Raw genomic sequence first — 14,937 nt, forward strand, 5'->3', positions numbered from 1 at the left:
AGGGGGTGAACAATGCAGAGATTAAAAGGTGGAACAACACAGGGGATTACATGTTTAAACAATACAGGGGGATTACAGCCTGAATCTGAGGTGTGAACCATGCAGGGGGGCAGTTAATCACTTTAGTGATACCATTTAAAGCTTACACAAAGGTAAGCCATCAAAGCAGCCAGACAGGTGGGGGGCCACACAGAGGGGGGCCGCCAGTTGGACAGCACTGCTTTAGACAGTTGCCATCTCTGTAGTACTCGCTACAGTCCAGAACTTCAATTAGCTCATCTAAAGTAGTCTAAACTAGCATCTGGGTGACTAACAAGATAGGATTTTGTGCACAATAGGACTGCGAAGACTCAAGGATCTTCCTTCTCATAGTTGCCTTGGGGGCAGTCTAATCTCTCACAGACACAGTGTCTTCCAACTCCCCAAAGCTTCTTCACCTGCGAACAGGATCTATCCCTAACAAGTCAAAAGGGTTGAGGAGACCGCCTCATACGCATGCAAATAGACCAAAGGGGAGCCTTAAGGAATTTGTTCCCAGAATCCCTTTGATCTAGATCCCTAAAAACACTTGAAGTCTCTTAAAATTTGCAAAATGAGTCAGTTGATCAGTCAGTTGTCCCAGCGCACTCACAATCTCAGAGCTGTCTCACTGAGTTACTTTTATAAACCAGAGATATAATGGCTTAGAATAATAATCCTCAGGAACAAATAACATGACATATTTATTTAACAAGCTTCTAAACTGCTCGTTACAGAGTTTGCTTGCTCCCTATAGTTACGTCCCCGGCACTGTATCCACAGGGATTCCACTTGTATATGGCAGTGCAGTTTTATTCCTTTGAAGTGATGGAAATACATGTATTAACTTTCAGCCAGTAAATGATTATGAATCAGGCACTAGCACTGGGAAATTGGATCCACGCCCAGGTTAGAAATGAACCAGACAATCCAATGTTTGTTCTGTGAGTTTATTTTCAGAGCAGACTTTGAAAAAATCTGACTGTAAAACAGTAAAACCCGCTCCGACATCACACACACAATTGAGTGCGGGGGAGTAAGTAGAGTTGAGAGAGAATGTTTATGACTGAGTTCATATAACATAGAGAGAGCAATGTCATTGGGAGAGCAGCACACAACTGTACAACAGAGAAGAACAGAGGCAGCGGCAGCCTGAGAGCTGGTACATAATGCCGGGCATAGTGATTAGTGACAGCCGGAGAGCTCATACATAATGCCGGGCATAGTGATTAGTGACAGCCGGAGAGCTGGTACATAATGCCGGGCATAGTGATTAGTGACAGCCGGAGAGCTCGTACATAATGCCGGGCATAGTGATTAGTGACAGCCGGAGAGCTCGTACATAATGCCGGGCATAGTGATTAGTGACAGCTGGAGAGCTCGTACATAATGCCGGGCATAGTGATTAGTGACAGCCGGAGAGCTCGTACATAATGCCGGGCATAGTGATTAGTGACAGCCGGAGAGCTGGTACATAATGCCGGGCATAGTGATTAGTGACAGCCGGAGAGCTGGTACATAATGCCGGGCATAGTGATTAGTGACAGCCGGAGAGCTCGTACATAATGCCGGGCATAGTGATTAGTGACAGCCGGAGAGCTCGTACATAATGCCAGGCATAGTGATTAGTGACAGCCGGAGAGCTGGTACATAATGCCGGGCATAGTGATTAGTGACAGCCGGAGAGCTCGTACATAATGCCGGGCATAGTGATTAGTGACAGCTGGAGAGCTCGTACATAATGCCGGGCATAGTGATTAGTGACAGCTGGAGAGCTCGTACATAATGCCGGGCATAGTGATTAGTGACAGCTGGAGAGCTCGTACATAATGCCGGGCATAGTGATTAGTGACAGCTGGAGAGCTCATACATAATGCCGGGCATAGTGATTAGTGACAGCCGGAGAGCTCGTACATAATGCCGGGCATAGTGATTAGTGACAGCTGGAGAGCTGGTACATAATGCCGGGCATAGTGATTAGTGACAGCCGGAGAGCTCGTACATAATGCCGGGCATAGTGATTAGTGACAGCTGGAGAGCTCGTACATAATGCCGGGCATAGTGATTAGTGACAGCTGGAGAGCTCGTACATAATGCCGGGCATAGTGATTAGTGACAGCTGGAGAGCTCGTACATAATGCCGGGCATAGTGATTAGTGCAGTGGCGTAGCGAGGGGGGTGCCGAGGGGGCCATGGCCCCGGGCGGCGTATCAGAAGGGGCGGCGGCGGCTCCTTCTCTCTTACAGGCAACAGGCGCTTTTATAAGGTTGTGCCCGTGCGTATGACGTCACACGTCAGCGACGAGGCGCAACCTTATAGAAGCGCCTGTTGCCTGTAAGAGAGAAGGAGCCGCCGCCGATGGTCTGTTGGGGGTATGTACTATGGGGGAAATTGGGGGCACTGTGTGGGGGCTACTGTCTATGGGGAAATTGGGGCACTTTCCATGGGGGGGGCCAGGTCTTTGTGGGGTATTGTGTATGGGGGCACTGTGTATGGGGCAATTGGGGCTCTGTGTATGAGGGCACTTTCTATTGGGGGGCAAGGTCTTTGGGGGGTATTGTCTATGGGGACACTGTGTATGGGGCAATTGGGGCACTGTGTATGGGGGCACTTCCTATTGGGGGCACTTTGTATGGGGCAATTGGGGGCACTTTCTATTGGGGGAACTGTGTATGGGGCAATTGGGGCACTGTGTATGGGGGCACTTTCTGTGGGGGGGGCAAGGTCTTTGGGGGGTACTGTCTATGGGGGAACTGTGTATGGGGAAATTGGGGCACTGTGTATGGGGGCACTTCCTATTGGGGGCACTGTCTAAGGGCAATTGGGGGCACTGTGTGGAGGGGGCTGTCTATGGGGACACTGTGTATGGGGCAATTGGAGGCACTGTCTATGGGGAAATTGGGGCACTTTCTATGGGCGATTGGAGGCAATGTGTGTGGGGGGCACTGTGTATGGGGAAATTGGGGGCACTGTGTATGGGGGTACTGTCTATGGGGCAGTTGTATGGGGGACCGTGGCCAGAATAGCGTTAGGGGGGCCTGGCCAGCATAGTGTTAGGGGGCACTGTGGTAGGGTGACCCTAATACTTTTTATGTCTGTGTGTCCTGTACTGATGGGAGGGGCCCCGTGATTTCTGATGGCGGCCCTGCCACCATGGGCAGCCACGGACGCACAGCTGAATCCACTTTTGACAATTATGACATGCGCACCGCATTTCAAATTCAATCAAAAAAAAAAAAAAAATTTAATGCTGCTTTTTTTATTTTGTCTATTTTTTTTAAGAATAACTAAATAGAGGGGCGGCAAATTTCCGGTCGGCCCCAGGCGACGAAAGCCCACGCTACGCCACTGGATTAGTGACAGCCGGAGAGCTCATACATAATGCCGGGCATAGTGATTAGTGACAGCTGGAGAGCTCATACATAATGCCGGGCATAGTGATTAGTGACAGCCGGAGAGCTGGTACATAATGCCGGGCATAGTGATTAGTGACAGCTGGAGAGCTCGTACATAATGCCGGGCATAGTGATTAGTGACAGCTGGAGAGCTCGTACATAATGCCGGGCATAGTGATTAGTGACAGCTGGAGAGCTCGTACATAATGCCGGGCATAGTGATTAGTGACAGCTGGAGAGCTCGTACATAATGCCGGGCATAGTGATTAGTGACAGCTGGAGAGCTCGTACATAATGCCGGGCATAGTGATTAGTGACAGCTGGAGAGCTGGTACATAATGCCGGGCATAGTGATTAGTGACAGCTGGAGAGCTCGTACATAATGCCGGGCATAGTGATTAGTGACAGCTGGAGAGCTCGTACATAATGCCGGGCATAGTGATTAGTGACAGCTGGAGAGCTCGTACATAATGCCGGGCATAGTGATTAGCGGCAGCCGGATAGCTGGTACATAATGCCGGGCATAGTGATTAGTGACAGCTGGAGAGCTCGTACATAATGCCGGGCATAGTGATTAGCGGCAGCTGGAGAGCTCGTACATAATGCCTGGCATAGTGATTAGTGACAGCCGGAGAGCTCGTACATAATGCCGGGCATAGTGATTAGTGACAGCCGGAGAGCTCGTACATAATGCCGGGCATAGTGATTAGTGACAGCTGGAGAGCTCGTACATAATGCCGGGCATAGTGATTAGTGACAGCTGGAGAGCTCGTACATAATGCCGGGCATAGTGATTAGTGACAGCTGGAGAGCTCGTACATAATGCCGGGCATAGTGATTAGTGACAGCTGGAGAGCTCGTACATAATGCCGGGCATAGTGATTAGTGACAGCTGGAGAGCTCGTACATAATGCCGGGCATAGTGATTAGCGGCAGCCGGAGAGCTCGTACATAATGCCGGGCATAGTGATTAGTGACAGCTGGAGAGCTCGTACATAATGCCGGGCATAGTGATTAGTGACAGCTGGAGAGCTGGTACATAATGCCGGGCATAGTGATTAGTGACAGCTGGAGAGCTCGTACATAATGCCGGGCATAGTGATTAGTGACAGCTGGAGAGCTCGTACATAATGCCGGGCATAGTGATTAGTGACAGCTGGAGAGCTCGTACATAATGCCGGGCATAGTGATTAGTGACAGCTGGAGAGCTCGTACATAATGCCGGGCATAGTGATTAGTGACAGCTGGAGAGCTCGTACATAATGCCGGGCATAGTGATTAGTGACAGCTGGAGAGCTCGTACATAATGCCGGGCATAGTGATTAGCGGCAGCCGGATAGCTGGTACATAATGCCGGGCATAGTGATTAGTGACAGCTGGAGAGCTCGTACATAATGCCGGGCATAGTGATTAGCGGCAGCTGGAGAGCTCGTACATAATGCCTGGCATAGTGATTAGTGACAGCCGGAGAGCTCGTACATAATGCCGGGCATAGTGATTAGTGACAGCCGGAGAGCTCATACATAATGCCGGGCATAGTGATTAGTGACAGCCGGAGAGCTCGTACATAATGCCGGGCATAGTGATTAGTGACAGCTGGAGAGCTCGTACATAATGCCGGGCATAGTGATTAGTGACAGCTGGAGAGCTCGTACATAATGCCGGGCATAGTGATTAGCGGCAGCCGGAGAGCTCGTACATAATGCCGGGCATAGTGATTAGTGACAGCTGGAGAGCTCGTACATAATGCCGGGCATAGTGATTAGTGACAGCTGGAGAGCTGGTACATAATGCCGGGCATAGTGATTAGTGACAGCTGGAGAGCTCGTACATAATGCCGGGCATAGTGATTAGTGACAGCTGGAGAGCTCGTACATAATGCCGGGCATAGTGATTAGTGACAGCTGGAGAGCTCGTACATAATGCCGGGCATAGTGATTAGTGACAGCTGGAGAGCTCGTACATAATGCCGGGCATAGTGATTAGCGGCAGCCGGATAGCTGGTACATAATGCCGGGCATAGTGATTAGTGACAGCTGGAGAGCTCGTACATAATGCCGGGCATAGTGATTAGCGGCAGCTGGAGAGCTCGTACATAATGCCTGGCATAGTGATTAGTGACAGCCGGAGAGCTCGTACATAATGCCGGGCATAGTGATTAGTGACAGCCGGAGAGCTCATACATAATGCCGGGCATAGTGATTAGTGACAGCCGGAGAGCTCGTACATAATGCCGGGCATAGTGATTAGTGACAGCTGGAGAGCTCGTACATAATGCCGGGCATAGTGATTAGTGACAGCCGGAGAGCTCGTACATAATGCCGGGCATAGTGATTAGTGACAGCCGGAGAGCTCGTACATAATGCCGGGCATAGTGATTAGTGACAGCTGGAGAGCTCGTACATAATGCCGGGCATAGTGATTAGCGGCAGCCGGAGAGCTGGTACATAATGCCGGGCATAGTGATTAGTGACAGCCGGAGAGCTCGTACATAATGCCGGGCATAGTGATTAGCGGAGTACCAGGAAGGTGGGAGCCTGAAGACTGGGTAACCCGGAGTGTAACCATAGATCACGGAACTGGTGTCAGAGGCCATGATGATCAGTGAAGAACATTAATAAACGTAATGAAGTAACAGCACACACAGAGGATATACACACTTGAATCGGCAGGCAGAGACATAATCCAATTCAGGCCAAGGGCACAGAGAACAGGAACAGGGCAAGAGCAGGAACAGGACTCAGAATCTGGAGCTTGGAACCAGAAGGAGATGACAAGGAACACAGCAGCGGGGTCACAGGAAACAGATTAATGACTAAGCAAGGGGCAATCGCCATGGACAGGTAAAGGGTGAAGATTAGGAGATGGGAAACACATGAGGTTAATGAGGTGGGCGGAGGAAAGGGAGCAGACAGAAAAGTAGAAGCCAGACAATAGAATCAGACAGAATCGGACAGAGGCAGCCCAAAATTCCTCCAGTGGCTCAGGAGGCAAATGCATGTTGCCAGGAACACCCCAAGTGGTGTTTGAATCCTGACTGATCCTGTATCATTGGGAAGAGAAATCCCTGAGGAGCCTGGGGTGAAGGCATCTGGTATAACTTTTGACTAAAGCATTTCACAATGAAGGACAGACCCTCAATTCTTATCAAGTGGAAAAGCTCTTTTATAGTCTTATAGTTATCTACATTTTTTAATGTCTTCTTTTTTTTCTCTTGGGGCATTACAGATTTCACAAGCCAATAATGGGCCAACTTGCCAGCTTATATAAGCCAGTGTATGGCCAGCTTAATTCTACTGTTCCTACGGTCAGGCACTTATATAGGTTAGAAACCTTCCCTTCTGTGTTTAATAAACCCAATGCTTGGAAGTCCAACACTCTGTATCACTCTCCTGTTCTTTAAAGGGGTGGTCACCTTAAAATGAACTTTTAGTATGATGTAGAACAGTGATCCCCAACCAGTGGCTCAGGGGCAACATGTTGCTCCCCAACCCCTTGGATGTTGCTCTCAGTGCCCCCAAACCAGGGAGTTATTTTTGAATTCCTGACTTGGGGGCAAGTTTTGGTTGAATAAAAACCAAGTACAATGCCAAACGGAGCTTTCTATAGGCTGCCAGTCCACATAGGGGCTATTAACTAGCCAATTATAGCTCTAATTGCAACTCCCAGAAACCTTTTTTCATGCTTGTGCTGCTCCCCAACACTTTTTTAATTTAAATGTTGCTCACGGGTGTAAAAGGTTGGGGACCCCTGATGTAGAGAGATGCAGTTGGTCTTCATTTTTTTTATATTTTTTTCATAGTATTTCATTTCAGCATCTATCTGGTTGCTATGGTCTAAATGACTCTACCAGGGAGTGGTTTCAATGACAGACTGTAGTGTCAATTATTATTATACAGTGTTTTTGTCAGGGTGAGTGACCGCCCCCATTTAAAAACTGGAAAGAGTCAGAAGAAGGCAAATAATTCAAAAACTATTCAAAATGAAAACCAGTTGGAAAGTTGCTAAGAACTGGCCATTCTATAACTTACTAAAAGTTAATTTAAAGGTGAACTGCCTCGTTAAGTTAGTGCTTACATGTAAATTTCTCTTTCTTCTATAAACCTAGTGCCTATGATTAAGTACCATGAGGTATGAAACGCGTAAGGCTCTCTGTATCATGTGTTAACTTAATAAAAGTTTTTTGATTTTACTTTTACTTCTCATGAACAATCGCTTCTCACTACTGATAATACCGGAGTGCCTGCCCTCTCTCTACATTTGTGACATATCCAAGATGGCTCCCTCTGGCTGAAGGTCTGGGGCATGAGCACCTGGGCCCGCCTATACTATGGGTGAGATCCTTTTCTATGAGCGTATGTACTATCAGATTGTCATTTACCTTGGGCGGTTGCCAGTGAGTCCGCCCCAACATCTGTGACTTATTTCTGTACACTACAGCTACCTGACAAACAGAAAGGCACATTCTCTCCTCTTACCATAACCCTAGTTCCTTGGGCGGTTCCCAGTGACTCTGGGGTGTAAATATCTGTCTGTAGCTGGAACTTCCCATGTGACTTTTCTGGTTTCAAATCCTCTGGTGGAATTAAGGGTTTGTGTATAAACCTTACCTAAAGAATAGGCCCATGTATGAGCCCCTTAAACCAGCCTGCCCCAGCCATATCTCACCCAAAATAAGTCACATATCTGTTTAAAATGAATCTAATGTGGGTAATGTGTGTTGTGAGAGGCAGAAGCACAATTTCCAGAGGGGACAGGGGAGTGAATGTTTAGGGACTTAAGCTGACTGTGCTGTGAGTGAGGAAGAGTAGAACCAGGGCCACTGCTGGCCAAATGGGTGCCCTAAGCAGAAATTTACTTTTGTGCCCCCTCCCCCAAATATTACAGAAGTAAAAATAAAATACTACAAAAAAAACACCTACTATAGGGGCCCCACACACAGTGCCCCCAATAGCCCCCATAGACAATGCCCCCATAGTAAGTGCCCCCAATTGCCCCCATAGATTGATTGAACTATCCGGGACAGCGGGATGCGTTATAAAAACCGGCGGAACAGTGTTGGGGGGTAGGTTATAATATATAAAAAAAAAAATTTTTTGGAGCAGCTGGGATGGTGCCCCCCTGGGAGTTGGTGCCCTATGCAGACTGAGTACTCTGCTTATAGGGAGCAGCGGCCCTGAGTAGAACAGTAATGTGCAATCACATTTTGGGCCATGGTACAGGGGGAGAGCAGCGGTAAATCTGCACTACCACAGGCGACAAATCTCCCAACAAACTGCCTGGTGATACAATGAAAAAGGGCCTGAGGGAAACAATGGGCAGTGGGGGCCACCAATGGAATCTTTCCTCTCGGCCCACTGGTACTTTAAAGCGGCCTTGTTTTGGGCTCAGAACCAGCCTGGATACCTGATATTCCCCCATACAGTACATGCCTCACATTATTACCTGGAAGTTAATTTAGGCCAGTGGTTACTCTGCCAGTGCCATATTCATACCCACACAATATACATACATATAGGCTTATACACAGCCAAACCACATATTGAATTTGCTTTCTTCTTCATTCATGGTCACTGACCCCCTGTAATTAGATAAAACTAAATACTCCCCATTCCCCGTCAGGGGTTATAACTGACTAAACTAATAGTAGTGAGAAAGACACACCTAAACTAGGCACACCTGTTTGAACTTTAAAACTAACTTTTATTCTGACCCAATTTTGTAGATTGTAAGCTCTTTTGGGCAGGGCTCTCTTCCCCTCTTGTATCGGTTATTGATTGCTTTATATGTTACTCCTTGTAGAGTGTAAGCTCTTTTGGGCAGGGCTCTCTTCCCCTCTTGTATCGGTTATTGATTGCTTTATATGTTACTCTGTATGTCTCCTTGTAGAGTGTAAGCTCTTTTGGGCAGGGCTCTCTTCCCCTCTTGTATCGGTTATTGATTGCTTCATATGTTACTCCTTGTAGATTGTAAGCTCTTTTGGGCAGGGCTCCCTTCCCCTCTTGTATCGGTTACTGATTGCTTTATATGTTACTCCTTGTAGAGTGTAAGCTCTTTTGGGCAGGGCTCTCTTCCCCTCTTGTATCGGTTATTGATTGCTTCATATGTTACTCCTTGTAGATTGTAAGCTCTTTTGGGCAGGGCTCCCTTCCCCTCTTGTATCGGTTACTGATTGCTTTATATGTTACTCCTTGTAGAGTGTAAGCTCTTTTGGGCAGGGCTCCCTTCCCCTCCTGTATCGGTTATTGGTTGCTTTATATGTTACTCCTTGTAGAGTGTAAGCTCTTTTGGGCAGGGCCCTCTTCCCCTCCTGTATCGGTTATTGATTGCTTTATATGTTACTCTGTATGTCCAATGTATGTAACCCACTTATTGTACAGCGCTGCGGGATATGTTGGCGCTTTATAAATAAATGTTAATGTAATGTAATTAAAATCAATTGTTTAAAAAACATAGAATAGAAAGAAGGAAAAGATGTTAAAATCTAATTTAACCTTATACCAATTGTGGGGGTTCACTCGCTGGTAGGCTGCAAATGAGGCAACTTCACACACCAAGACCGGTGTAAGGGCTTCCTGCCCGCGTTTATTTTTCAGCGGCTGCAGAAGTTTCCCCTCGCAGGGGGTATAAAACAACAGTTTGAACAGAAATATCAAGCCTCCTGGCTAACACAAAAATAAATGCTTCTCTTTCTCCTGAAGCTGAGCAAATCCAGCAGCGTGTCTCTCACACACACACAGGCTCATCAGCTCCCCTGCACAGCTTCAGGTGTACTACAAATAGGCCTAGGGCCTCCTGAAAAACCTGGCCTATGGATTTGGGAATCCACCCAGCCTGGTCTTGCGGATTCCCAGTAAGACCAGCCCCGGATCAACAATTTAAAAAAACTGCAGAGAAACAAAGTGTTTCTATGCCCCAAGCACTGCTGGTCTCACCTCAGTAAAAATGTCTGAGAATCCGTGGCCCAACATACCTGTTGTCAATCACTTTTCCCCAGGAAACCGGGGACCTTTTTGTCACCATACCACATATCCCCCCCCCTCTGCTCAAGCCCGTGGGGCTGAGCACAGCATGCCATCAACGAATATACCCTGGAGAGAGCATCTGCATTACCTTGCAACTTTCCAGGTCTATGTTCCACTGAGAACTTAAAATTCTGAAGCGATAAGAACCACCTGGTGACCCTGGCATTCTTTTCCCTATTTTGGGCCATCCATTTAAGTGGGGCATGGTCGGTGATAAGTTTGAACTGCCTCCCTAAGAGATAATATCTCAGGCTCTCCAATGCCCACTTGATGGCCAGACACTCCCTCTCAACAATGGCATACCTGCATTCAGCGGGGGTTAGTTTCCTACTTAGGTATGCTACCGGGTGCTCTTCCCCATTCACCACTTGTGACAGAACAGCCCCTAACCCAACCTCAGAGGCATCAGTCAGTACAAGGAACTCTTTTTTGAAATTAGGAGCTATTAGCACAGGGTATCTGCACAAGGATGCCTTCAGGTTTAGAAAGGCTTCCTCTGCCTCTGGGGTCCATGTAACTGCTCCAGCTTTACTCCCTTTTGTGAGGTCAGTAAGTGGGGATGCTAGGGAGGCAAAATTGGGGACAAATCTCCTGTAATACCCCACTATCCCAAGAAAAGCCCTCACTTGCTTCTTGGAATTGGGCCGGGGCCACTGCTGAATACCCTCAATTTTGGACACCTGGGGCTTGACTACCCCCTTCCAATAACATACCCCAAATAGCGGGCCTCTTCTAACCCCATGGCACACTTTTTGGGGTTTGCTGTCAGACCAGCCTTCCAGATAGAGTCAAGGACCGCTTGTACCCGAGGCAAATGACTTTCCCAGTCCGGGCTAAAGATAACCACATCGTCCAGGTAGGCTGAAGCATACCCTCTGTGTGGTTTGAGAATGCGATCCATCATTCTCTGAAACGTAGCTGGGGCCCCATGTAAGCCAAACGGTAAGCGTTTATATTGCCACTGCCCCTCAGGAGTGGAAAAGGCCGTCTTCTCTTTTGCCTCTTCGATGAGGGGTACCTGCCAATACCCCTTGGTAAGATCTAGAGTGGTGATGTATCGGGCCTGTCCTAGCCTTTCAATCAATTCATCTACCCGGGGCATAGGATATGCATCAAACTTGCTGACCTCATTTAACTTTCTGAAGTCATTGCAAAATCGGATGCTCCCATCCGGTTTTGGGACAAGGACAATGGGGCTGGACCAGTCACTATGGGACTCCTCAATTACGTCCAGCTCCAACATTTTTTTAATCTCCTCTGCAACTGCCTGGCGTCGGGCCTCGGGTATCCTATAAGGTCTGACATTGACTTTAACCCCAGGTCCAGTTATAATGTCATGTTTTATTATCTCAGTAAGCCCAGGCTGGTCTGAGAATATTTGTCTATTCCTGATCAGGAATTCTCTCATTTCCTGCTTCTGACTGTTAGTGAGGGTCTCAGCCACTTTTACCTCAGGCACATGAGGGATTTCTACCTCTACAGCTGTAGAATAGGCTGACAGGGCTTCCCTATCTTTCCAGGACTTAATTAGGTTCACATGATAGAGCTGCTCCTTCTTACGCCTGTCTGGTTGGGACACCTTATAATTAACTTCCCCTATGCGCTCTATAATCTCGTAAGGGCCCTGCCATTTGGCCAGGAACTTACTTTCTACTGTAGGAACCAAGACTAACACCCTGTCCCCAGGCTGGAAAGTTCGGACACGAGCCGATCTATTATATATCCGGCTTTGAGCTTCCTGGGCCTGAAGCATATGCTCTCTCACAAGGGGCATGACCATTGCAAGACGGTCTTGCATGTCTGCAATATGCTCTACCACACTTTTGTATGGGGTGGATTCAGATTCCCATGTCTCCTTTGCCACGTCCAACAGACCTCGTGGGTGGCGCCCATATAACAACTCGAAGGGGGAAAACCCCGTAGAGGCCTGTGGGACTTCTCTAATGGCAAACATAAGATAGGGAAGTAAACAATCCCAATTCCTCCCATCTTTATCAACCACTTTTTTTAACATCCCCTTGAGGGTCTTGTTGAACCTTTCTACCAACCCGTCAGTTTGGGGATGATAAACAGATGTGCGTAACTGTTTGATTTGGAGAAACTTGCACAACTCCTTCATTACTCTAGACATGAAGGGAGTCCCCTGATCTGTAAGTATCTCTTTTGGAATTCCCGTACGGGTGAACATGTGGAACAGCTCTCGGGCAATGGTTTTTGAGGAGGTGTTCCTTAAGGGAACAGCCTCTGGATACCGAGTGGCATAGTCCATGACTACCAAAATGTACTGATGCCCCCTAGCAGATTTTATTAGTGGCCCTACCAAGTCCATTGCAATACGCTCAAATGGAATTTCAATTACTGGCAATGGGACTAACGGGCTGCGAAAATGGGGCATTGGAGCAGATTTCTGACACTCTGGGCAGGATTCACAATGGCTCTTTATATCTGCATATACCCCCGGCCAAAAGAACCGCTGTAACACTCGGTCTTTGGTTTTCTCATATGCTAGGTGGCCACCTAGTGGATGAGAATGGGCCAGATTGAGAACCGTTCTCCTATATGGCTGGGGAACCACTAGCTGTTCCACAATCTCCCCTCAAATCTTATCCACATAGTAAAGCAAGTCATTTTGTACAACAAGGTGAGGAAATACACAATCTACACCAGGATTTTCTGTGTTCTCATTATTAATAGTGACATTTTCCCAAGCTTTAGTAAGTGTTGGGTCCCTTAGCTGGGCGGTTCCAAAGTTATCGCGGGAGACCTCTAGCTCAGGCATGCTAGGTTCCTCAACAGTCTCCGCAGTTGCTTCAGATTCGCCAACTAATACAGCTAAGGGAAACAACTCATTTTCTTCTGACCCCTCATCAGTACCATTTACAATAACATCTGAGACGAGTGGTCCCACTTTCTCTCCCCCAGACATTCTACTGTCATTAACAGTCCCTGTAGAAGGATCCAGTTCAATTGGGTGGAGTCTCCCCTCCCCATGCTCAGTCTCCGGAACCTGTTCCTGGCACAGTTCTCGAAATAAGGGGAAGTCTCTGCCCAAAATTACACTGTGCAGGAGTATGGGAGACACTGCCACTTCATGGCACACAGTCCCTGCGGGGGTCACAAAAGTCACTAGGGCCGTGGGGTATTTCTTACAGTCCCCATGTACACACACCACTCCCACTTGACGCTGGGTTAAAGGACAGTCTTTCAGGAGCTGTGTGTTTACCAGTGTGACTAAGCTACCTGTGTCTAACAGTGCATTCACAGTGCGCTTACCAATCTGGACGACACAAGTAGGTACCTCAGGATCCGCAACAAGACCTGGTCGAGCGAACAGAGACAACTTCCTCTCTGTTCCACACTCCATGGGTTCTGGATCAGCTGGGCAGTTGGGGGCAATATGTCCCCACTCTCGGCACCTCCAGCACTGGGGAGCTCTGCGGGTCTGGCGTGGGCTGTCTCCGCGAGATCTTCCTCTTGTTGACTCTGAACCTGGGTTCCCGGGGTCCTCTGCGCTGGGCCTCTCCACTGTAGCCGACTTCTTGGGTAGGACAACTGCAGACAGCCTCTTCGGGGTGGACACCGCCCGGGTAGTGAAGTCCTCAGCAGCGAGGTATCGCTCCACCAGTTCCACCAACTGGTCTGCTGTATTTGGGTCAGATTGGCTCACCCACCGCCGTAATTCTGTGGGAAGGGCTCTCAGGTATCGGTCCATTGTGACCCTTTCCACTACCTGAGGTCCGGAAAGCAAGTCTGGCTGCAGCCAACGTTTCACTAGGTTAATGAGATCATACATCTGGGAACGCGGTGACCCCTTAACCTTAAAGTCCCAACTGTGGACCCGCTGGGCCCTCACAGAGGTGGTTACCCCCAGTCTCTGCAGGATTTCAGACTTCAACTTGTCATAGTCCTTGGCGTCCTCGGAGGACAGATCATAAAAAGCTTTCTGGGCATCCCCCACTAGTAGTGGTGCAACAATCATCGCCCACTGCTCCCTCGACCAGGCTTGCTGCTCTGCTGTCCTCTCAAAGGTACAGAGGAAAGCCTCCACATCATCCTGCCCAGTCATTCTCCGCAGGAGGTTGCTGCCTGGAATGGAGCAGTGCACTCCGGGGGCCACAGCAGCATCCCCAGAGACCTTGGCTGTCAGCTGTTTTACCAGCTCAATTTGCAACTGCCGATCTCTCTCTGCAGCCTGTGCCAGTGCTGTAATCTGGGCTTCCAACAAACGATTTGCCTCCTGCTGGTTGGTGTTAGACTGCTGCTGTAGCACCAGGCTCTCCTGGTGGGCCCTTTGTAAGGTAGCCGTGGATTGCAGCAAAGCCTTGAGGACATCCTCCATATTATAACTTTTATGGGCAGTATCCCTTTAAATATCACTTATATGATATACAGTCCGCACAATACCCACAGGAGACTTACTGTGGTCAGGCGACTCCCGCGTGTGGCAATCGCTGCCCGCATCCGAAACACCAATTGTGGGGGTTCACTCGCTGGTAGGC

General features: G+C 48.4%; 1 protein-coding gene across 1 annotated transcript; it reads right to left on the bottom strand.

Annotated features, from left to right (window-relative positions):
* Positions 1–350: 350 nt before the first annotated feature.
* LOC101734075 (zinc finger and SCAN domain-containing protein 12-like) lies at positions 351–14,691 on the bottom strand. The gene is made up of 2 exons (XM_031891063.1): positions 13,765–14,691; positions 351–456 (listed from the first exon to the last, which is right to left on the bottom strand). The coding sequence occupies exons 1-2, from the start codon at positions 14,502–14,504 to the stop codon at positions 351–353; spliced, it is 846 nt and encodes a 281-aa protein (XP_031746923.1). The 5' UTR covers positions 14,505–14,691.
* Between the last annotated feature and the right edge of the window lie 246 nt (positions 14,692–14,937).

The sequence above is a fragment of the Xenopus tropicalis genome, chromosome 8 (assembly GCF_000004195.4).
Source record: "Xenopus tropicalis strain Nigerian chromosome 8, UCB_Xtro_10.0, whole genome shotgun sequence".
NCBI classification, from domain to species: domain Eukaryota; kingdom Metazoa; phylum Chordata; class Amphibia; order Anura; family Pipidae; genus Xenopus; species Xenopus tropicalis.